At 31.9% G+C, this 27,519-nt stretch overlaps 1 protein-coding gene across 1 annotated transcript in view; it reads right to left on the reverse strand.

The window, feature by feature from the left end:
* The window catches only part of LOC100162795 (superoxide dismutase [Cu-Zn]-like), an 81,545-nt gene that overhangs the window by 12,754 nt on the left and 41,272 nt on the right, over window positions 1–27,519 (reverse strand). Inside the window, exons 3-4 of the mRNA NM_001162681.2 lie at window positions 22,030–22,236; window positions 3,797–4,047 (exon numbers count right to left, since the gene is read on the reverse strand). Of these exons, the coding sequence (NP_001156153.1) occupies window positions 3,797–4,047; window positions 22,030–22,236 (458 nt within the window). The remainder of the gene's footprint in view (window positions 1–3,796; window positions 4,048–22,029; window positions 22,237–27,519) is intronic.

The raw sequence follows: 27,519 nt of genomic DNA on the forward strand, positions 1-27,519 counted from the left end.
TGGGTCATCATCAAAATTCAAAGGGCAGTTATTACGAGTACCTACCTATATAGTATGGCAACAGTGTTTATTATCGGTAAAGTAACTAACGCGTGATATCAATCTTTTATTCGTCAATAAACGCCGTTCAGTATATTATTATAAAAGTATATAACAATATTCACTTAAGGTTTTACAAAGGTTTGTATTTCTCTTATTTCCAGGCGGTATAGCTACAATATACTAGATAGAATAGACGAGAACTCTAATGGAAAAAATTGCAGTCATAAGAAACAGAAAAACATGCATACGTATAAAATATAAATATAATAATATATACATATATTACCTATATACCACGCGGTCGTGGACGTGACTTTCACCACGAATAAAACCCTCAATTTTTTTTCTTTTAAAATTTTATTGCACATACACGCCGCTGTTTGAGCCATTCAATAGACACCACGCGTATTCGTATATTTTTATTTATCCCGATGTCACACCCCTATCACCGTTTTTTAGATGATATTTTTCCTCTTGTAGTTGATATAATAGTATGATATACAGGTACCTGCAGCTATTGTCTTTTGGCGCACCACCACCTCTGTCACGCCACTATTATTGCTACTCTGGTATGGATTTAGTACGAAAACAATTTTGCTTCGACATGAAAACTAATTTTTAATTTCAGAATACCTAGGTACCTAACTGCGGTCTACGGGAAACGCGTCCGAATCGGGACTACGACGAGGGTTCGGTTTATGGTGGATCTCTGGAATATATAACCGTGGTTGTCTTGTCGATACGCGATGACTCTATATAAATTAGGCACAGCAGCATTGAGCCACCGCTGGAAGCCGATGGTGGTTACACGACGTATGATATGGATATATAAATAGATAACATCAAATGTTATATTGGTATTATTAGTTATCACACTTCTTCTCTCGCGTCGGGTCTCATATCCAAGCCGACATGATGGGATTTATTTCATATACGCATCAATCACGTAATATTAATATTATATACAGGTATCTTATATTTTGTACGCGTGAATATAGCTGCAGGTATGTCGTACATTCTATTTTATATACGTGTGTGTAGGCGGTACAAGCGGATTTAAAATGAAAAGTAGTGCCCCACGTACAACCTAAACAGTAAACCTATAACGTATACAACCCCTAACCCGCAACTAAAGTGTTTTATTTTTTTTCCACCGAAAACTTTGGAAGACTATTATTATAATATAATGTACGCTCACGCTGCAACAGTAGGTAATAATCATACATATTTCTCTCGCTGTTATTTATGATGGTAGAAAAAACTTTTAATTTTTAAATCACCCTCTATACCCTCGATCTCGACCCGAAAACTTATTAAGCCGTTTTTATGACGCCGCGGCACGGCGTACCCGGTGCTGGTCATTGTTTTATACATATATATATATTTGATTGGTATAATGGTATATCTAACGGACTGTACCATAATATAGCCATGACACGTTGAAGTGTAAAAATAAAATATTAATATTTTTATCGTTAAAAGCACACACACATAATATTATATTATATATTATACATGCGCGTACATAGCTGAATATAACTTTCAACAACGTGTTATAAAAACATACACACGTTACAATAACATATAATATTTACATATTATTATACAAGCGTAGATAGGAGTGTAAAACTTTCAACGGGTTTTAAAAACTATTATTATAATAATGCTGTTGGTCTTAGCCAGTACCACGAATTGCTGACTTGATATTCGCAAGCAGTCTTGAATAATATATAATGGACGTTCTTGTAAAACCTTAGAAGAAACGGTGTTACCCCCACCCCCGCCCAATTTAATAGTAGTAAAAACAAATAAAATATTTAACACGTGAAATGTTGAGAGTGCTTTTTCATCTGACTAGTGGGTATGTAAAGTTACAGAAATCGTAGCGCTGCCGGTGATTTAAAGATAATATTTTGTATATTGTCGTCGGTAAAAACTTGAAGTTAAAAAAAAAAATTGGAGCGTATTTTTATGTTTTAAACGAACGCCGCCGTAATACGTGTGCGGAAAAGCAATCACAAATTCACAAACATAATACACAAAATACAGAAAGCAGGAAACGTAAGTATAGTGATATCACAATAGGCGTGCGTACAGGTGCAGCATATGTTACACGTTTGAAAGCCGTTGAGTGCAGTATCCATTTATTAAAGGGACATGTGTGTACATTTTGCATCCATAAATATTTTTTTGGCATAAAAGTGGACATTTTTTATCTGCAGTGAATAGGGACGGATTTCAAGTAAAACGCATTTATAAATAAATGAAACAATCGACCTATAATATTATCATAATAATGTTCCAGATTTAATCCTATATTACATATAAATATTATATTGTTTATAAAAAATTAATTCATTAATTAATTATTATTAATTATTATTATTTTCATTCATTAATTAGTTCATTAATTGTTTATTCCCTATATATTCAAAAACTCGTGGATGGTTTTCAATAAAAGTTATGTCTATAGACTCTTTAATAGATTGCTTAAGAAGGTGTTAATAGCCTATTTTTTTAGGTAGGTACCTACTATATATGTTACTATATATGTTTTTCCTTTATTATTTGTATACATTTTTAATATACCTAACTCACGCTGTCATTAGGATACTATTGTAAATTGAAATTTTATTCCGTTAATAAATATTATTATTATTATAGGGTGGCTCACACACGAATTTCATATTGGCTCACAAATATTGAATATTTATTTGTTTTTAAATAATACCATTGGTGACAGATTATATTATTACTAAAATAAATATTAGGAGAAATATAAACATGTTTAGAAATATATATATTTTTTAAACAAATCTTAAAAACAAATTCTTATGAACATAATTGCAATGAATACTTTTATGATTTGTTTTTTTATTCTGGACATATTTTTCACATTAAGTCGAATACCAATCTTAACGATATTGAATTTACATCAACTTTGTTGAATCCTATCTCCAGTATTTTGTGTTTGTATAAAAGATATATGTACAGAATTAAAAAGTGGAAAATCATGAAATTAATCGTTGTAATTGAACTCGTATTATTTATTTAAATTTAATCCAAACGGAAAATGATAGAAAGATAGATTAATTTTAACCCGGTGAAGTCAGATAATAATTGCTGCTAGTAATTTATATAATAGTATTAATTACCTAATATATTTCTCAATTTTTGAATAGTATTTATTTTGGTCTTTTCATAAAATAGTATATTGTTTCTTATAAAATCATTGATTTTAATCGATCAACTTATTATATTATTGTACCTGAAACTAAAGTCTGAGCACGCCTATGTGCGTATCACTGCAGTACAATGCGATGTATACCTATTATATAGGTATACCTCTTTATGGGGGTTAAAGCTCAAAATACAGAAATTAAAATAAATGCAAGATAAAACCCGCGTTTATTGATCTATTTAATATATACTGATATAAATAAAGATAAATTACAAATAAATAAATTATAATATTATATATATATGTAAGAAAGCGTGTTGACCGAATAGAGTGTGGGACAGAGACAGAGAACCATAATATGGTGAATATAGAGAGCGAAGGAAGATAGCCGACCGGATGAAATGTTGCAAAGACATTAATATACAAAGGGACACCCTTGTAAAAACAAATATCCCGATAACTATAATGCGTTCATGTATATAACACACGGTGTATAAAATTAATAATAAATTAAGCGAATAGTAATGATAATAATATTAATAATTGCGCGAATATATTGTGCAGTGTGCCTACAGGATTCCGATGACTCCGCACGCAACCCTGGAACCGGCGTGTCCGGTGGTCAGGCTGTCGGTGAACCCTCCGCGGCCCATGTCGTCGGTGTCGGCGTGCACGACCACCGCGCGACCCAGGATGTTGTGGGCGCCGACCAGCGAGATGAGAGAGTCCGAGTAAGAGAACTGTGCCACCCCCGTGTTGTCCGCTTGGATGTTGCCCAAGTCTCCGGCGTGTCTGGTCTCGTCGTTGGGTCCGCCGTGTTTGTTCTGCAAAACAACGATAAAAATAACGTTAGTTTAAAAACATATAATATAATATTATCGTATTTAATTAAATATTATAGGTAGTTTATGTTTTGTCATTTAGCAGTGTTCGGATATTATTGCATTAAGTATAATAATATTATGAGCTGACACGCCACCGTCAATTACAGGTGGCCATTTCAGAGATCGACCGTCAAAATCCTGCAGAAATCTATTGTTTCTATATGATATAATACAGGGGCGGCTCCAGAGCCTTGGTTAGGGGGGGGGGCAAGTTATAATTTCACAAAATCTTATAACAAAAAGAAAACAAACATTTTTACAACACAAATTCAAGTCGTCTATTTTTATTCCATTTACCCAGCAGGTACATCGTATACACCGTCATACCTCTATGACCCATATAGTCCATATGACAATATTATAATAATTTAATATGCATTTATTTTAACAATATATATTTTTATAAATACGGGCGTTGGGGGGGCCGCGGCCCCTAGGGCCCCCCCTGGAGCCGCCCCTGTATAATATATGAATTACAGCCCTACCCCGTCATCTACACCACCAGAGCCACGTTACGAGAGGGGCTAGATTTCGTAACCGAACGTTGGTATTAATAAGATAACACGATTTTGAAACTATAAAATTTGGCACGAAGTGATTGAGGATTAAAGACTTTAAGATTTGTACCTACCTACCTATACTACCTTATGGATAAAAATTTATAATAATATTACTGTTTACAATATATTATAATATATCGTGAAATGTACATATAGGTAATATATTAAAGTATATATATTAAACCTAATTTCAAACAGATATGTCAATAAATATTACATTTACTATGATTATCGAATACATAGAATTGCTTAAATATTTAATATTTTCAGTACGCATATCTTAAATCTTTACTTGGTTTTACTTGAAAATCACACGAAGTATATTATATGCATACTAGGGAAATTGTATTATGTATTATGCGCGCACGGTATAGGATATTCTTAGCAAGACAAATCGGCAACGGACGTAGGTATGGTATTAATAAATACATGCTTTGACAGTAGGAATATATTATTATAATCTACCTAAAGGACAGTAGGATGTTTACGTGTACATATGCGACACACACATACATACTATTATACTTTATAATAAATGATAAAAAAGTTCACGTTTTTCGTTTGAGTTTTAAGACGTGTTACAGACGAAAGAAGGATCGTTCAAATTGTGTCATCGGGTTGCCTCTGGTAGTCTGGTGTATCCGTGTAAGTAATAAGTGTCAGACCTATGACCGTGGTTGTGTGTAGTGTATCGTTTATATACATACATAATACATACAACAAAAGTGACATGTATATAACTATACTATATAGCTATGAGTAATAATAATAATATTTCTATTATTGCATATGTGAGCTTGTAATCGAAATCACGTTTATTTGGGTTCTTTACATACATTTGTATTTATATTATATAATATGATGCTCGAGCGAAGACGAATCGTTTCCAATCTCACATCATCGCAAGTGACGGATATGCAGATATACATATATTTGTATATTACAATTACATATATGTATGCGACCCGATGACGGCCGTAAAAAAAATCGTATTTTAACGATAGTATAATATACGTATCACAAAATATATAAATTATATATCATGTATAGAATATTCATGATAATAGTATTTACATCGAAGCTCACGCGTGTTGCCGTCACGGTCGAATAGTAAGAATAGAAGATGGTCGTATCATAGATGAATGTATCACGGATGCATATAGAAATTATATTTTTTTGGAGAAATAAATTAAATCGAACGCGCACAAAACCAACATGAGTGATTATTAGTATTACGTCTATATACACGCATAATAAGGACACGCTCGATAACAAATATATACTCTTGTTTACGGTTATTAGCTGGTATACTCAATATAATACACATATACCAACGTATAATGTAAGGACAGCTAAATGTACCAAAACGTTTGTGAACCCCCCACGACCATTTAAAAAATTAATTTAGTTTATACATGTATAATATTATACAGTAGCTATGATAAACATAATACAATGAAATAATTATAAAGATACGTATATTTCTGCAAACGCCAAGTTAATATGTATGAGTACTATTCAGTTTCACATCAATTAATTATTTAATCAAAAAAACCGTATCATAATAAGTTTGATAATAATACATAATATTATACATTTAATATAATAATTAACTTTTAAATTGAAAGATGTAATATTGGTACTCACAAATTATAGCGGTATAATGAAAACAATCATAGTAATTAAATACAATCTGGATAATTATAAAAGTTATAACAATGCATTAGAATATTCGTATATTTTTGAACTGTTGAGCATAGCTTTATAGCATATAATATACTCTATAGATTTAGATTTAATATTGTAGTCAATAGTTATTGCGAGTAGCCCAGCATAATCTCTCGATCGAAAACTTAGCGCTATCCAATCCCAATCTTGAATAAACTCAAAATTATTGATCAAAATGTGAATCGTGAGATAAATGAATAACCAATAAACAGACATTTGATGAATTACGAATGAGCAAAAACAAAAAACAAAAAAACCTGCACGCCCACATACACAGACATGCTTTTGTAATTTCGAAATCACTCACGAGACATTAAAATCTAAAAATGCATATTATTAATTGCTCGACGAGTCACATAATATAATTTATAGTTTATACCTGTTATATTATATAGCAATGTGCTACACTTCTATCACGAGGTGTATTAAATGCAATTATACAAAAAAAATATTGCAATGATTGGGTTTTTAAAACAATAATATAATATCCCTATACAATAGGTAGTACAATATTGTTTAAGTCCATTAACACATAAATGTATACATTATATTATACACTATTCCGGCGTGATAAAATCGGATCGTATAGATAACAATACCTATGAACGTCGAGTAAACAAATACACACGTCGTGTTATTATAATTCAATAAAAGACGCACGGAATTCGACGGTCGTTACGATATAATACGTTCGTAGCGCATTTATGTTATAATAAATAATAATAATAATGAGAGACAGAGTTTCCCGGCGCGACGCCCAGAGACGACTTTAACGACCATGTCCTTATGTGGCGACCTCACAACGTCAAATTAGCTCCTGTAAATTAACTAAATGAAAAAATCAATAAACCAAAGACGTCGGGCCCCTGTAACAATGGACCGCTGCAGCCGCAGCCACCGCCCCGTCGCACGTCGTCGTCGTACACAAAACATCAGATACCTAATACGTTATATATATATATATATTGTAAGTGTATATAATATACGTATAGCGGCGTTATCGTATTGTTAACGTAACGCGCGTTTCAAATAACAAAAAACGCCAAGAAGGAAAACTGTTTAATAATTTAACGTGCTCCGGCCCTACCGGGTGTGTGCACGAGTCGAAGGTAAACCGTTTCTTTTCTTTTCGAAAATTGCAGCGACCGTCGAAGCACGTCTTTTCCTCGGCGCGTTTGAAATGTTCGTCGGCGACGATGGCGTTCACCGCCGCCGTGATATGAGAGACGATAAGCTTCAGATATTTTGAAACGCCCGAATACCAAAAAATATATATAATGTTCAACACAATATCATTATAATACGCATCTCGACCGTTTTCGTCAAACGAACCACCTTGTAGAATATAATATTATACTGTGTATGTTATTACAAGACGATAAATAATTCGAAATAAAAAACATGGGACGGGGTACATAAAAACGGAATGACAACAATAGCGGCTCATCCTATAATCTACCGCAATAAACAACATGGTATTAAGTAGGTATGCGAAGCGCGGTCTGCTTGTATGTACAACAACGACCTGTACCGCGGTGTTAAACCTTAGGTAGGTACTCATTGGCGGCATGCTCTGCGGGAAGCCACCTTAACCGACGCGATCCTGCAAGAGCCGACGAGAAACGTCGCATGTCGACTGCAATATTTTCAGCTCCTCCTCCTCCTCCTCTGTGTCAAAACACAGTGTAAATATTTCAAAAAGAAATTTATATATTATTTTATATTATACTAAGTCATGTTATTATTAGTCATATGGGCTACTACTGCTGCAGTTTGAAAATCAAAACGACGTTCTTCGTCTCACGCGCGTTTCACTGCAGTATGCTGTAGGCGAGCATTTCAAAATACGTTCGTATACCTACTGGAAAGACTGTGGGATTTATACGATTGATGATATCATAAGAGAGGCCTAGAGAAACTTGTAACGGGTTCCCCCTTAACCCTGATCCTCAATTTTTTATCCCGATAATTCATCTATAAAAATGTGTTAAAATAAAAATCAATAACTGCTATCAGTATTGGACGATAAATTATTTTATGTTCATATGAATACGGAAACTTATATACGGACATTTGGTTGTATCATAATTCATGACTCAAACTCAAAATCTAATATTTCTGAAGTTATGATTTAACGACTGTATTATATAATATCTACCTTGACAGAAGGGTCACTACTCACTGAATTTTCACTGGACGTTTCACTAACGCTGCGAAGACGTAAACTAATAACCGTTACTATGTAAGGACTCGGAAGCCAACCCTGCCCGTCCTCTATATAAATATATGGCTATAATGCTATATATATATTATGTGTGTGTGTTTATAATAATAGAACCGCCACTGCAGGCGAACTATATAATATGTATAAAGGCCGGTGATTCGATATAACTGTATTATAAGACGCCGCGCGTATTATATGCATAACAGACCGGTGCAGTGATTTATGATTGACCTTTTTTTTTTCGTTTTCCCCGACCGTTCTCGTGCTCACAAAGTCCTTTGAATTTGCATTCCACGCAAATATACGCCTTTAAAATACAAAAAATCCACGGCGAAACCAACACCACTGGCGGCGAGGATACCAACAGCCGCGATTCTCGAGGAGGATAAAATATTTATCGTGGCAGAAAAGATTTATCACTCGGCCTTGTTGATTTTTTTTCATCGCATATATAATATATTATATTACACATCACTTGTGTATAATGTATGTATTGTATTTTTGTAGCGTACCTCAAGACTGCGCAATCGCGTATATATATAGTTAAGTACACGGCGCGTGGAAATAGAAAAACAAGTAGAAACCGTGAAACAATAATTATTTATTTATGAATTTCCAACCGTTTTTCGGGACGTGCTTATTCGTGGAACGATTCCCATCGATTTGGTTGCGCGTAATTTTTTGGGTATTATATTTTACTTTTGTTCAGAGATATTAATATTATCAATTAAAAGAAAGTTGCGTTATTTTGTGAATTAAAATCCACGCACACCGTGGTCGAAAAACGAGAACACAAACAGTGTATACACGTAAATAATGTCTGACACGCAGTGTCGTTTCTTCGCCACCCCAGCGATTATTAAATATAAAATATTTTTGAAAATTGGCGGAAAATATTATTTCTCTGTAGGTACCTATATAATATTATGTACTCCAGTCTACGTTTAAACACTATAACAGCGCTCGGCGGGATAGCGCACGCCAAACAAACTTTTAGGATCGAATTTAATTAAATTTCCTGACGACGGATCGCCGCCGCTGCCGCCGCCGCTGCCGCCGCCACCCTCCGTCGCATCATATATAAACGTCCATATAAAACACATCGATGGCACGTTTTCTATTGTATTAAATACATATTTTGACGAGTGTAAATACAACTATTCACAATATTATAAATGTTAATACAATGACATTTTCTTCGCGAATAAAATCAACAAAAAGTCTCAATTTATAAAACGTGCGCGTAAACTCGCGAATGAAAATGTGCATATAATCTAATAGTTAAAGTATATTGATATTGATCTACATTATTGTACATACGCGTTTTCGTGCAAAATGAACTTTGGTGTAGGCACCTGGACGTCTGTGCACCATGTTTTAACATTTTACACACATAATAATATAATATTATTTTGACGCTTGCAGTCGATTACGCGCCTGATTGAAGCTTGGACTCAGATTAAAAATGCTTCATTATATGTGTAAAACGGCGAAAACGACTGAAACGCGACTTCACAAGTATATGCAATGCACAATTCGGTCGGAGATTTAAAATAAGTAAAACTGTAATATATCTCGCATTCGCCGCGATGACGCGACTCGGTTGTCCGGAGTTGTGCAGCGATCGTGGAGGTTTTTGCCTTTTTGTGTGTGATTTTCGCTGACGAATGTGCTACCGCTGGCTAATATAATAATAACGGCCGATCCGGACTGCAGTCTTGGTCTCGACTTAAACTCATCAAGTAAGTTATATGACGTATACGTGTGTGACTTCTGAAGCTAACGATTTTTGCATGCTCGCAGTTTTGTCGTTCTGTATGACTATATACTGCACTCGCGTACGAACGACAATGTTTTCGGTGCACCGGAACAGATATTTCTTTCGAGACGCGCCGATAACGGCGGTCAGAATACAATTTGGTTTCTATTGCTATACGACGTACGTCTTGTGCATAATGTAACATGTAATATTATACATTACCGCAGTGTGTGTGTGTAGTATAACATGTATACATCCGTTTTAATGTTATAGTTTTACGCCGCAGCCGCAGCCGTCACATCCATCATCGGTGGCGAGACTTATTAGCCGACCCGTCGAGGGGGATAACAACTGCGACTAATATATAATATTATAGAATAATAATAATGTATTACGTAGGTATGTATATAGCTAACCCTTGGCGGCAGCGTATATATACAAGACGGCGCCCAGCCACGATAACGACGACGACGACGACTTACACGGATATATATAGGTAGGTACAGACGTCAGCTCGTTCGGTTTTGTGATGGTGAAGTGTGTGAGCAATGTGTTTGCTGTAAGTATACTTTTATGTGTACTATACATATCATTGTATATACACACGCGTAGTCGAGTCGTCTGTTCCGTCGTCTATTGGCCCTCTCGTCTCTCGAGATCGAAACCAGTATTTAACAAGAAGATCATATTATATCTATAGTATGCTCGTACGTATATTATTATATTGTTGCATAATATATAGGTACCTATCTTGTTTTTGTTTTGTCGCCGCAGAATGCACTAATTCGAAGAATAACAATTTAAAATATGTCCTGCGCGTGCTTCTGTGGTCGATGGATCCTAAGGCCTTTGGATAGTTACAGGTATACAGTATAATAGAATAATATGTAACATATAATGTCAAATTATAATTGTATGAACATTTCAATGACAGAGTAGACGTATACGTAGACGTACACACGTATACTTGCGTTAAAAACAAAATTCGATCGCTGCAGTATCGAGAAACACAGATTTTTCCCCTCATTGCAGGCGTCGTGAGCATTATTTTACCGGTCGTTTCATAATGGGTAGGTAATACAATATAATAGTATTGTTGTATATATATGTGTATATAGCTGCCTGTGTTGTATATTATTATACATAGTATGTATTCGAGTACATGTTGTATGAGCAGGTATAGGTAGGTAGGTACATTTGAACGTTTTTAGCTCCTATCGTGTAACTCAAAACCGGTTATCTCAGACCGTATAGTGATTTTAAGTTATAATCATAATAAAAAAAAATCTGTAAATTAGATACGATCGTCCGGACACGGTGTTCGGACTGCTTGTAATCATCATTTTTATCGCCGTTTAATTGTTACGATCGCGGTTATGTATAAACTCGTATAGTATAACATACCTTTAGTATAATATTCATAATACTAAACAACGTATTGTCTTATTTTCTTTTTTTGTAACGAATCAAACCCTATTCGTGTGGGTAGGTATATGTCGAAAGTATCTACTTTATGAATAGGTATATTAATATAGGTAATACTAATTTCGTTAGCTAATACATGCCGGTTGTATTCACAGTATACTCCACTGGTTTCACATGATTTTGTGACTCTGGCAGTGAATGTATCAATATTTGTGTCTGTCGTATCTTTTCTTGCGTACTCGAAAACATTTTACTTGACAACGAAAATTAAATAGTATTACCTACTGTGATTGTTTTTGATTTCTCACGCTGCTGCTGTTGCAGTACAATTTTGTGAATACATAATTTCGATCAATAATATTTTAATGAATAATACTATCGTTAAAGTTTGGATTTTTATTGGCAGTCGAATGGATCTCTAAACATGTTCAGTGGCACAGAAAATAGATATTATATTCGAAACGCTCATACTAAACGAGTAAACGCATAAAAGGTTTTTATTTATTTTTTATAAAAGCATTATAATGTTTTCAACAATTTACACTTTATTCTATAGTTTTGTAATGGTGATAAAGTGGTGTTCATAATATTGTTATTGTTTATCCAGGAAAGTATTTTTCCCAGACAAAGTTTTTTGAAAATGCAGACACAACGTGACCGATGGGATGTCAAAAGTGAGATAAACAATATCCAATGGAAAATTATAAATCATTTAAAAAACCGAAGTGGGTTCTCACGTCCCATTTTTTAATCTTTTAGAAAAACGGACAGCGGAAATGCAACATATTTCAATTTGACTAAATGTATAGGAACGGGTTTTTGAATAGTGTCAAAACGTTTTCGTTTTGCTTGGATGTTTTATAATTGCCTTCTGACTAGATATTGAAAATACATAAATAATAATATTATATAATAGTATGGAAATGAGTTAATTTTATACATAAACATTTGGTATTGAAACAATATAAAATGGAATAACAATAGGTACGTCAATACCCAATTACAATTTACAATACATTATTGTATGGAATCCATTGCGGCTTTTAGCACAAAAAAGTAGCATATTACTATACATTTCTTCGATTATAAAATGTAATTTTAATCTTAAATACATATAGATTACTTTTTGTATGTAATTGCTAATACCAATAATAATAAAAAAAAATATGTTTGTTTTATCAAATTTGTGTGCATTCACTCCTAATGTAGTTTTAACCAGAATTGGTAGGCAGGTACTATATACTATATACTTCCTATATGGCTATTATAAAAGTTATCTAATTGTTTCTCATTAAGCACTATAAATGATAATATATGTTTTATATTTTTTCCCTTATCTGTTCAAAGGTCAAAGTATGTTAAGCGATGTTTAAAACAATATGAACGATCATTTAATGAAAAACGATCATTATGTAAATTAAAATTATTATATTACAATGAGTAGGTAGCAGTATTGTACTAGGTAAAATACTTGAAATCAATGTTTTACATTTGAAAAGATGATTAAGATATTAAAATTGACAAGATCGTACTTTTTAGAATGACAATATATATATTTTTAATTTTATATTCCTAAGAGGAATTTTTTTGGAATATTTTGATTTATAAAAATTGAAGTTTGAACGTTCGTGGTTGATTACTATCTAACTATAAATTTAAATGAGTGGAGTTGTATAATATTGTGGAATAACATTTTGCGGAAGCAGCCGTACAACTCCAAAAGGCTCATTAATTATTTAAATATTTATATTACTAATTAACTATATTAGTTCAAAGATCGATTTATATGTATCAAATTGGTTATATTTTTTTCAAAAATTATGTTTACGAAGACTTTAAATTTTGTAAAAATCCAGTAGCCGTGGTAGGTACCTAGCGTAACAGGGGTATCTGTGGTTTGATTAATTATTTAATAAATATTTATATTATGTACCCATCCTAACCTTATATATTTTAATTTTAAATACTTATGTACAATACTTCTATAAAACGAAAACTTACATCGATGTAAGCTATTAACTATTTTAACGTTCAACGATATTTTAACAAGACCCGCACGGCCGCACTATAATTTGCAAAGCCTGCCGAAACCTAATCTAATCTGTTATATAGGTATAATAATGACGTGCGGTTTTATTAAAACTTTTTGTTTGGCTTTTATACTCTTATATTATGTCTTCTTGTTGACCATAATGGCTGAGTGTGTATATATACATTTATATTTACATATTATATTTATAAATATAAATATATATATATTTATGTTTATATTTTATGCGTACCTACACAATAAATTATTTTGTTTGCGTATGGGGTGTGGTGAGAGTTTGCGACTTTTTAAAGGAGCGACTACAAGTTGGTGAAATATTGCATGATTTAAAACAACCATACTCGCAGAACATGATATAAACGAGAATCGTTAAGTTTAATGTTGTGTGAGAGAATATAAACACTATGATTAAGCACGAGTGACAGTTGACACATATCGTGGCTCTTCCGAGAACTTTCAATCTTGACCCGGAAGTTAAGGGGGCGGAAAGAAGAAAAATGCACTTATATATTATATTGTCGGTTGAGTATATAAAACATATAGGTAGTGATTTGTTGAACGCACATTTCGACATTTTTGAATCGAAATAAGTTAGTGGCTTGGAAGTTTCGTTGAAAAAAATTAAATAGTTGAGTGCGTTATTATGTAGTGTGCTTAGTGTAACACGAGCTATGCACTGCGGGTTTCATGAAATTTGAGAATCGGTATAGTTTTCACGCAGGATACAAATTAAATTCAACAATAATAATTAATACATTGATTGAATTTAATAGAGAAATTATAATCTATTATCAAGTCAATAATTATAGGTGGTTAGTATAATATGTAAAATATTATACAATATTGCGATAGTTAAAATCTGAACTATGCGATGTTCAATGTTTTTAAATACCGACAAACTGGGATATGTGAAGTTTACATAGAATTATTATGTTTAATTTCATTATTAAGTGCGACGATTTATTACTATTTTATAATAAGGCAAATTAAACTAGACAATTAATCATCATTTTTATACTATTTTTAACAATCATCATTTATATACCTAACTAAACAAGGCTATTTTAATAATATAATATCTGTACAATGTTTTTTAACAATTTGTTTTCATTGTTTAAATTTAAAGAAAAAAAACAATTATTTTTAAATATTTTTTTCTACTTATGCATTTTATATTATATTTTATATTCCAATAAGAAGACCAACAAAAAGTAATGAAACAAATCTCAACAAAATAATAGCTTGGAATGAAAAAAAAACTATTTTGGAAACCATGTTTATTTTTATAACCAGAATTTAAATTGTATACTTAAATACAATATGAATATAATTTGATATTTGACTTAAAAAAATGATTTTATTCCTCATATTACGGAGGCACGTATTTTAAATGGGTGCTACTAGCTAGGTTATTAAGTACATTATTACAATGAACAATTGAAATAGTTTTAAATTGTATATAACAAAACACAAAAAATGAAATTTTGTCATTGTTATTACTGCTATGGGAGTTTCTCAAAGGACTGATTATGTTTCAATTGTTTGCTCTACTGGACGGGAAGTAAAGATTTTAGTATCATTTGTGCACTTTTCCTTACGATTATATTTTAAGAACAATTTTTATTCTATATAGTTCTTTAAATTGAGAGTGAGAATGATAATTTTTCAATTTAAAAGTTACTTTTAAAACGAATTTGCATAATGACTTTTAAGTTTTATGTTATAAATTATAACCATTTTTAAACCACTAGATATTTAATTTCAGGATTAATATTTTCAAGGAGGTGTTTATTTAATGTTCACAAAGTCGTCACCACAAATAATAATTTGTCATTAAACTTATACAATTTTATAATTATGTATATAATGTATACGAATTGTGGCCGACTTCATTATTAAGATGGCATAATAATTAATAATTTATAACAATTAATATCTGCGTAAGCTGTAATGTGATAATAATATGAGTAATGAGTAATGAGATTCGGAGCAAGGTAGCGCCAAATTAAGAGAATTGTGTACTAACAATTAAAAATATGAAATAAATATTTTGATTTTAAATCCGATATTTGTATTTTGTACATAGATAATAGATTTAAGCTTATATTAATTTGTATGACTTATGGGCCCTGTCAGTCCTGTGTAGTGTGTACAGCGTGTATCGATCAAAATTCGATTATAAAAAGATAGTTGAATTATTGACCATATTATTATGTATATTTATTAATTATTGTTTTAAGCTAAGTAGTAAGTAGGCATATATTCAGTCAATGACTAATTGTGTATTGAATAATTCAAATATTCATATAACATAAGATTATGATTTATGATGTATATTATAACTACGAGGAAATAATATCAAATATATAAAAAATAAAACCTTAGAATAATCTTATGCCTATATGACGAGAAGCTCATGCCTCATATTAAATATAAGTAAGTATATATCTATATATTTTAGACGCAAATGTAGGACTTTATGTCTGTATTATAATTTATAATGTAACAAAATATTAATAATTATTGCAGTAGTAGGAATGAAATTTGAAATTACAGTAGTCATAAATTTCAGTATGTCGTCATAATGAGATTTAAATATAAAAAAAAGGTATAAAAACAATATAAATCGGTCGGTATTTAAAATACGTCAACGATAAAATTATATGTTACAGGATTATATAACGTTCACTAGGTCTTAGGAAATAATAACTGGAATAAAAAGTGTTTACACTCCGTGGGGGGTTTTTCGCGATTTGTGAACGTTGATGGCCGCACGTTGAACGATCGAAAACAACTGCAGAATATAATTTATACTCTATAGTCTAAGGTTATCCACGGGCAGTATCACCGATAACCTTTGACCAGACGTAAATCGATATAAAAGTATAACCAAGTCTAACCAAAATAATATGCGGTCTCGTTTGCTCACTCGCTGAAACGAAATAATCGATAATAATATAATATATAATAAAAAAAACTTGAATTTAAATCGCGAATTGTCGACTATGACGCGTTACACACCTACGGCATACTCATAATCGGATTACGCAAACTTAACATAATTTAGAATTGCGGCCTACTTAATTACCATCTACTATGATATTCAGACGCCCCCCCCCCCTTACCCTCGAAAATGTGTTCTGCAGTCCTTATTGATCACAATTATAATATATAAACATATAGTGCACATTATTACGTGTACTCGGTCAGTGGCTTATTTAGTATTTACGTGGGTAGAAAATGGAGTATTGCAGTTGGAAACACTCATCCCCGCTTCTTACAGATTTATACCACTGCCTTAATTGTCTTATTTTCTCATACGTTTTTATGCGTCATATAGTTATGATTTTTGTTCATGCTGAACATTTCAGAATTCCTGTGTTCGATGTATAGAATCGAGATCTTAAGTTTCATGTCCACAAAAATCAAAGTTAGCTTTTCCAATTGTCAATACAAAAATATATACATAAAACAGATTGTGTCTTAAAATAAAAAAATACAATTTATATAGAAATGTGTAGTACTTATTTTATTATTATTATAAATTATTCAAATTTCGAGCGGAGTTTGACATTTTATTCTAGATAACCTCCCCCCTCGAAATAACTTTAAAATTGCATACAGTAATCGCAGTTCCAAGCGCAGATATACAATACCTACCTAAATTACAATGATTGGTAATATATTTTATGAAATATTATGTTATAATTATTATAAGTGAACTATTTGAGTGCACGAATATAATTTTTTTCGTGATTTAAAAGCACTCGTATCGTATACATATGAATGTATTTGATCTGCACTTTTATACAGTGTGATCGTAAAACAGTTTCTGCAGAGAAGTTTATGTGCCTACATATTCCCTATATATATGTGTATAGTGTATTTATATCAGTCCTGTATTTATTTATCCCCACAGATTTGTTTTACGGTTGTAAATTGAAAAATATAGGCGGCCTACAGCCGCTACAGCTGTAACATTAATACACTGTTATATACTTACTTATATTATAATACATCTATCACGTCATCCGTTTCAGCTACCTATGGCAACTAATATAAATGTGAGCATTACATTTGCTTTAACGACTACTAATAAATGTGACATTTTTTTTCAATAGGTTCTTTGTGTTTTTTTAATGACTATTTCGAGAACGCGTCACGTACCGGCAATTAAAATGCGTGTTATTGGCGTAAAGACAATTAAAACGACTAAACGTAAAATATTGTAAACATTTAACGATAATATTCCACTTGATGATAAAGATTTATCAAAATAATGAAATATCCGAACATCTGTAATGCAAGGTGATTATTTTTTTCACAATATTGCACGCATAAAATATAGTATGACGATGACTCGACTTGATAAATCGCAGTAAAAATATGACAAAATTAAAACCCTATAGGTCTTAGGCGCTATAATCGAACAATGTATAATAATATTATGTGTAGGCACGTTTGTGACGACTTGACGCGTTAGAATATGCCACACACCAATTGCCCTGCAGTAAATTCGTTTTTTATGTAGAAACTCTATATTATAATTATTTGTAATATCGTATACGATATACGATGTAGTTGAACTACAAATAAATAGACACCAATTCTTAGGACGCCGCGCCGGGCGGCAGCTCCCGAGTGTCAGGATTTACGATATATAGCTAGAAAATAATATTATATTGCACGTATAGCCGACGTCAATAATACGCGTCGCGTGCGGTAACGTGACGAAAAATATGTTATTATCGGGTTGGGTATTTAATAACGTTTAAACGTATCGAAAACTACTCCGATTTTCCCACGCCCACACAGATTGGTATTTTCAATTTGTTTTCGAATAGTTCTTTTATGTCGTTCCTCACATCACGCGCACGTCTCTTGACCATATATACATAGATACATAGATACATACATACATACATACATACATACATACATACATACATACACACACACACACACACTACTGTATAGACACTGTGACGACTGCTAACTGTTGGTGTAGCTCTATTATATCTTATTATCGTTATTATTATCATTATTATTATTGTGTGTGTGTCCATTGGTGATCGGTCTGCCTGCTGCCATCGTCGCGGACCCGTGAAGAACGCACACACACATACACTACACGTAGGGCATTGTACAATTGAAATCGTTCGCTTTGTGGCAATGACAATCATTCTACTATATTTTAATATATATATATAATATATATATATATATATATATATATATATTATATATATATAATGTAGACAAACAATGGCTAGTTAAGCACAAAACGTTTCCACAACACTTCAATACAAATACTTCCCACGCGGACCGACGACGGAGACGTGTCTTCCTCCTCGCTTTACGCGTGACGGGAAGGCTCAGGGGCGACCGCTAAGTTTAGTCACGATCGCCAACTCGCGTCAGGTGCATACAATGCATGCGGGAGACGCGGTAGTCTGCAGATCCGCTCATATTGGTTTAAAAATTACTATTGTAGTTAGTATTCGATGTTTTATTCCATCAGACTTTAAATGAACACGAATTTCAGAAATTATAGCACTGCTAAAAAGTAAAAACCCATAATTTTTCGGACACTCGTACCTATATATATATTATATATACTGTCTAAGTTTTCAGTCCATCATTCACACCTCTCTACATGATCAGACATTATATGGATCTACACCGCTGAATCATTCACGTTAAACAAATACAAGATACACCCAAAAGCATACGCCTATAGTATAATTATAATATATCATGTACACTAGACCGATAGGTACTGAATTGGCGATTTATCGCAGTCCACACGCGGGAAACAGAATAAGTTTTTGTCACACGGAAATGCTTTTACCGTGGCAAAAGCGTCCGAAAAATCCTTTTAGAGGAGATTCTGTGGCGATTAATCACGTATCGCGCGGATATGCGTGTCGTGTTATCTGTCGAATAAACCGACAAATTTTCGGCACAGTTTTTCTTTCATGATTACTCGTGTACATTTGCAATCTGCGCCGCTACAGTTATTAATTGAACTCTATTCGATGAAAAATAATAAATATCGTTCGTACAAAATAATATATTATGTGTATATCTCACGTTACGACACAACGGTTTAATTTAGTCTCAATACGGAAATGACGATATTTTTGTCAAATTGCGTGCGGTTATATATTATATTAGGTGACGTGATTCTGATCTAATTTACGCACTCGTATTTTTTGAGAGCCTACATTTTTTGCAGTCTAGTGAGCATAGTAATACAGCTCAAATACGATTCATAAAATAAGTTCCGAGGTCATGCTATTTATACTGTATATTATATAATAATATTAAAGTTGGTTATACAACGAACTTAAAATAAACATAATATTATTATTACTGTGCTTAAAGTTGGAAAAGTGTTTAGTAATTATTTGTGCTGACATATAAGTTATATATATATATCGTTAATACGGAATATTATGATAAATCATACGCATGACCTTTTTTTAGGAAACATTTGGCAAAATTATAATAGTTTGCAGATTATATAATATAAAATGTTTCATAGTTAATTCACTGGTGCAATTCCGTCTTCACTAAATATCATTTAATATAATTATAATTAATAATAAAATATTGTAACCATTTTAATGTTCACTAGCCATTGCTCAATCTACTAGAAAAAAAAATATGTATTCATAAAACCATATGAAAAAGGCTTTTGATTTATTTTCTGTCGTTCAAGTATATAGAATTTATGCAGGTATGATTTCCTAAATAATAATTGTATATACTATTCTTACTTTGCCGTACGTAAGAAATCAATTCAAAATCGATTATTTTTATATAAAATATACAAAATTTTACTATTTGAGCGATTTGAAAACTTATAAATCATAGGCAATTGAATTTATATAAGAAGATTACGTATCTTCATCGGATTGTCGTGTTTATTTGCATTTTATATAAAAACAATAATTAAAACCAATTGGTATATTAACTATTATATATTTTGGCTATTAACGTAGGTAGGTATACCTAAATCGGTTAAATAGCTCGGTGATTTATGTGGGATAAACATTTCTTAATGGGTCCTCCAAACTTCAAAGCCACATTTTATGACATCGTAAAATAAAAAAACTCCATTATGATGTATTTTTTTCAAACACGTATTTCAGTTAGGTTCTGATTTATACACACAAAACCGACTAAATTTAGTATACACATATACGACGACGGTTTATAATATAATGTGTCTAATAATGTCTTACCGATACGCGGTTTAAAACTTGGCCCATCGCATTAGCGACAAAACTATACTGCTGCGAGCACAATATTTATAATAATAATATAAAAAACTTATATAAATATATAATATTATTATACTATATAATAATCGTCATCGTTGAATAATCTCAAATTTATGGTAAAGGAAACCGAGGCTTTTATAAATGATGCTCTTGTGTACGCGTTGGATCCGCGGTTCAGTCGCGTATATTTTACGACTATACAACAGATTACATTATATTATTGTAATATTGTATATAATATAATTTACCTGCTGCGGCGGCGGCAGTGTATCCTGAATAGTGTGCGCACCATTAAAAGTACGCGAAGAACTATAAAACATAATATACGAACGCGAGATGTCTCGTCGGAAGAGGCTTATTGAAACGTTTTAATAATGTTCATTTTCGAGTTTAATATCCGCAGAGAGAACTAGAATATTAAAATTATTACGCTTTCGAGGTATGTAGGTACCGTGGCTATTTTAAATTTAAGCGCACCGCCTTCGATTCGTTAGGTAAGAATGTGAATTATTGTACCTACGTCACATTTATTTATTCCGAAGGAGCGCTCAACGTTATCATTATTAATGTGAAATTATATTTTTATTTTGTGTAATTTGTAAGGATTGTATATATCTATTATTATAATATTATAAAATTCACAACGGTAGAGCAGCACTGCCAGTTGGTTTTTCGCAATTTAAAATGATAATAATTGCGCGGCGTTTATAATTGCAGTAGTGGTACTGAAGTGGTAGGTTCGTTATATTTTAAACGTAGGTATACTTATATTATGTTCGAGTTACAAAAAAAATTGTCTTTTATAATCGTTATCTATTATTCCGAATCGCATAAAACGTTAAATATTGTGTTATTTTTATTTTATCAGATTTAACGTTGTTACTCACCCCTTGTGGGTTGAAGTGCGATCCGGTGGATATGCATCCGTTGGTCACGTCTCCCTTCTCATGAACGTGGAAACCGTGCGGTCCTTCGGTAAGACCGGACACCACTCCGGTTATCATGACTGGGCCACCGCGATTAGCCTGGATAAATGTCACGTTACCGCTCACCTGGCCGGGTCCCTTGAGAACGACTATGGCTTTGCGTTCTTGCTATACGTTTAAAAAAGAAAAACAATTTAAATAAATGTTAATAAGTTTAAACAAAAAAATGCCCACACAATTTATTATAAAACGCATTACTTTATAGGTCAGCGCACGTATAAAAACCTACTTACATATGTGTGGTACATAAATAGTATAATTTCATCCTAAAAATTACGATAAAGGTCTACTGGTCTACTGCAACTGTCTAGTGCTTAGACTATACTAACAAAGCGACAAAGAAAAGGGTAAAATATTAAAAACAAACTAATTAAACTACGATGTACAGCATGAATTGAAAAGTTTTCCATTATTGCCCTTATATACTAAATAAATATATATATTTTTATGGAATGGTATAATGATTTAACAAACAATAAAAAAAGTAATTCGTTTGATGACAAATAAAACTTTAAATATTATCAAAGGGAAAGTTTTATACTAAGAAATTTCATAATTTTTTTCTTGTAAAATTATTTCCAAAATGTTTATAGAGTGCGATGCACAAATAAATTATGTTTATGTATAGTACCGCCGGCAATATGAAATTAAAGGTAACAAGTAAGAGTAAGGAGGAGTAAATTCGAAACTTTTTATATTTTAATACAGAATATATTGAAAAATTATAATTTTGACACGTTCTCTGTTTTTTTTCTAGATATATAACAAATATTGTGCCTATTATATATTTTATTTTTAACAATTTGAGTTTCGGTTATAATATAATAACTAAAATATCAAATTATAAATATCCATATTATTATACATGTAGGCATACATAAAATATTTTGTGTTTGTTCGTTTGAAATTTCCAGAAACCGCGAAAAACTTGAAACTATTTTAGGTATGAGTAAGTATATAGCCTCATATAATTCGGTGCAGGTAATATACCTATTTTGTATTATGCATACTATAACTTTGCGGTGAAGACGTGTACCTATACGCACAGAATAATAAATGCAAATGTATTTGTTCAAACGAACAAATACAATTGATTTCGTTTCGAAAGCAAATAATAAAAAAAAAGAATAAAAAAGAACTACTACTACATACACGTAATGTGTATACATGTACATATTCTATCCTTGAATATTAAATGAGACGGCCGCGGAGAGAGATGAGTTATATATATTCGAAAAACTAGGAAGTTTCGTAGACTACTAAAGTTCAATGCACCGTGTATGGTTTACGGTCTTACAATGTTATATTATTATTATTATTATTATTATTATTGTTATTATTTATTATTGTCGAAGACGACGCGACGACGTATGATATAAATATATTAGTTAGGGTGGGTGGAGGGGTCTATTCGATTTCTCATACACATATATTAAGTCTAAATAGGTAGTCATATTATTATGTACATCACAGATTGATACAAATATACGATTTCGTCAGTGCGGATACGAGTCCTGAGTCGATCGACCCGACATGTCAATAACCATACCTATAACATACATAATATATATAATATAATATTATGTGTGTGTGTATCATATACGCGGAGAACCGAAGGGAAATAAAAATGTCGTATAACAACAAAATCGATTGGCACTGCAATGTAGAAGCGTGTACACTGCCGTAGAGCGTAACATATTATTGTTATTATGTATATAGCATTGCAAATGACATCGTCAGTGAAAACGTCAAGACGAGAAGTGAAAAAATAAACTGGAGAAAAAACTGTATATAAATAAAAAGGCATTTTGTCGGCGTGTTGGCCGACTGTATAGACGCCGCCGCTCTTACGCACTGTGGGCTTCTCTCATCCGCTACAACAATATTTATATCCACCCCCCTCCAACCCCAACAATTGCAAACTGTTAGGGACAAGTATATATACCCGATGGCGACGTGTCCGCGTCTTAAATCCTATATACCTATACTGATCCATTATTGTTATTATTATTATCATTATTATTTATTATCTATCTTGTTGTTATTTTCTCTTATACGACGACTGCAATATATCACCGACGGATGTTCGAGAGACGAAAATAATAAACTCGAAAAACGCCCGTCACCGACACAACGTTACTGTTATTATTATAATCGTTCATATTATCGTGGTGCTCGTATTATTATATAATATAACATCATGTTCTCGCGTTTTCCTAAAAAAAAAACGTCGATGATGGTGAATACGAACGGAATCGGGGGACTCGACGCGATGAACATTAAGAGTCGCGAGTAGATATCTATCTAATATCATATTATATATTATAACATATATGTTTTACGGGAAAAAAATTCAAAACTGAAAGCAATGTGAAATCTCTCGGTTTTGCAACAACAATATGGGGGGTATTTTTCAGCCATGATAGTATGTGACTGCCGTAGCTACAACACGAGTGATATTATGTTTTCATTGTGAGAGATCACGACGAGATTTCATCTCGATTCAATTCGATTTTTTTTTTCAGTTCACAACCTCTTAGTGGTTTTTGAGAGTATACAATGTTTGAAGCATCAAACTGCAGCAATATATATATATTGTAAGAAGATATTATGTACAGGATTTTACTTATATTCGCCTATATATATATGCTGATTTATAGAGTATTATATAAAAAAAATCTTGTGGTTAATGTACAATAATTGGAGCACTTGGAACGACAGTATTAAGCAACGTATCTCAAACACAATTCACAAATCGATTGCAAGGTTTCGTCTGACTGAATATAAAGTGTAATAATTATTAATTAAAACAAATGAATGAACTTCGTCAGACACGTTTTCGTTTTAATTACTCTTGGCCGATTTTAAGCAAATGAGTGGTAAGATAGTAAATAATAATTAAGGTTATACCATCATGAGATAATTAACAATTTAATTTATTAATTTTTACTTTAAAAACTGTTCAATAATTGATATTGCCGCGGTATAGCACAGTCTAACCACTATATAACCAACAGGGCCGTATTTGAACATTTTGCACCCCGGGGCAACACATTTTGCCACCCCCTAAAAAAAGGCATTTCTTAAAATGTAAAGTATAACTATTTTTTTTGTGGCGTAAATGCGGTCAGATTTGTTTTGGAAACATTTATATTTCAATGAGTTAAGAACAATCAGTGATTCAAGCAGAATTTGTCGATCGGACTTAGTTTCCAAGTTATACACTAGTCCGCTTGTTTGCGAATTTCTACCCGTCGCGTCGGGGGTTTTTTTTTTAAATTACTTTATTAACAATATAATTTAAAGTAAGTACAATAATTAAATTCTGAAATATTTGATTCCACCAAAATTTTAAGGAAAAAAACTCACATTTACAAAAAAATAAAAATCAAAAATGTTATTTTTGGTATTTTAAGCTAAATAACAAGATTTTGTAGTTTTTAAGTTTTCTAACCATAACTTACAAAGAAAATTTGACAGACTTTTTTAAAGTACCTACCATCATACTGAGCATACAAAACACACATTTTAAAGAAAATAATTCTTTGAAGCTATCCTTAAACTGCATTCGTTGCAATATTTAATATTTTCATCTAATAGTTATCTCTTAAATCTCTAGGAAAACCAATGTTAAATAAACATAATATTATAGTTTTTGTAAAAAAAGTAAAACAAAAATTAATAAAATGATTTCTTTATAAGCGTTTAATTTTTTTGCCGCTTAATGGTCTAAACTCTAAATGCACGTAAATACTACGAAAAAACGATTCATTTTCAACAGCCTTAATAATAATTTATAATATTATCTAGAATCTAGATACATTAATTATAAGTTGTAACTTTCTTCTAGATTGGAGATTTTAAAATAAAGTGATAATTATTAATTTCTTTGAAATCTGCATTACCTAATTGTTATTTCTGATTCCAACGCAAAACACCTTTCTTAGCTTATAGTTTTTAGTAAATATTTTTTGTAATTATTAATATTATTTTCCGACTAATAGATGAAAACAATATACGTTTTTAGCTGTAATACTTATCTGCTTTTAATAGAAGATTATAGTAAAAATTAAAATATATAATATTTATTTATTTATTTTTTGATGCAATTAATACACAATAATAATATGTCAACATAAATTTGCCGCCTCCTAAATTTACCATACAATTTTCCGCCCCGGGTAACAGGGTACACTTGCCCCCCCCTAAATACGGGCATGATAACCAACTATAATAGGGTTCATCGGCATTAAAATCGTTAACATTAATAAAGTTATTTTTATATACTACTAACTGAAACACTAACATTATAATTCATCGCCGAGTTTTAATCAGACAAATTATTTATTATTTATTTATATAAATTTAACACCCCAAAGGGGTAGTGACTAGTGAGTACACATAATGTGATATATCATATAGGTGATAGGTACCTACTTAAAACTGCTATTAAACAAAAAAGAACATTTTTAGTAAAAATGCCAATAATTTATTACAATAAGTTATAATTTGGCAAGAGAGTCAAAACAAAAATCAAAATTAGGTACCTATACACTATTACAATAATACAATATTTTAAAAGTCCATATACTCTATACGGAGTATACTCCGGACTATTTGCAATTAGGTACTAGAGTTCTTAGAACGAAATGTTTACAGTCGCCATACGGTTATAACACTCATTTAAAGATAAACATGAAGACAATGTGCAAAAAATAAATATGTTTGCAAAACAAAAATTATTTTATGAAAAAAATCGTCACTCATCACAATTGAAACTGCAGACACGTGTACGGCTGTGCATATAAGTATAAATCGTATTTATTATATTCGTATATTTGTAGATTGCGGTCTCTGATCGTACAAGACGATCACGCGTGTAATTAATATTTAATAGATGAAAATAAAAATGAAATACCACCGAGAATTATGAGTTTTAATTTCGTGAATAATTATTATACCTTTGTATGCAGTACGTATACGCATAATATAATATGTATACGAATATTTCTATTATTTATCGTCGATGATTCCGACTATGTAATATAGGCGGTGCAGCGCGCGTCGTTCAATGATAACGTGGTAGGTAGGTATAGTGATTTCTGGTATTAAACCGGCGTGGCATTCGGTTGTACCATAATATATATATGTGTGTTATAACTTATTACATTTGTCTTTAGGCGTTGTGCCGGTATTATAATATTATTATTTTCACGAGTTATTGAAACCCGCCGACCACGAGCACATTACAACACGACAACGACGACCGTAAGTCGTTAGGTATAGGTACCCAATAATCGATTGATATATACGCGTAGGTAATATTTGGGCACCGACTGTAGCTATATAGAATAGAGCGAGCCGCTCGTCTGTACTAGTTTGTTTCGTTTT

This window comes from Acyrthosiphon pisum, chromosome A2 (assembly GCF_005508785.2).
Source record: "Acyrthosiphon pisum isolate AL4f chromosome A2, pea_aphid_22Mar2018_4r6ur, whole genome shotgun sequence".
In the NCBI taxonomy this organism is placed as follows: domain Eukaryota; kingdom Metazoa; phylum Arthropoda; class Insecta; order Hemiptera; family Aphididae; genus Acyrthosiphon; species Acyrthosiphon pisum.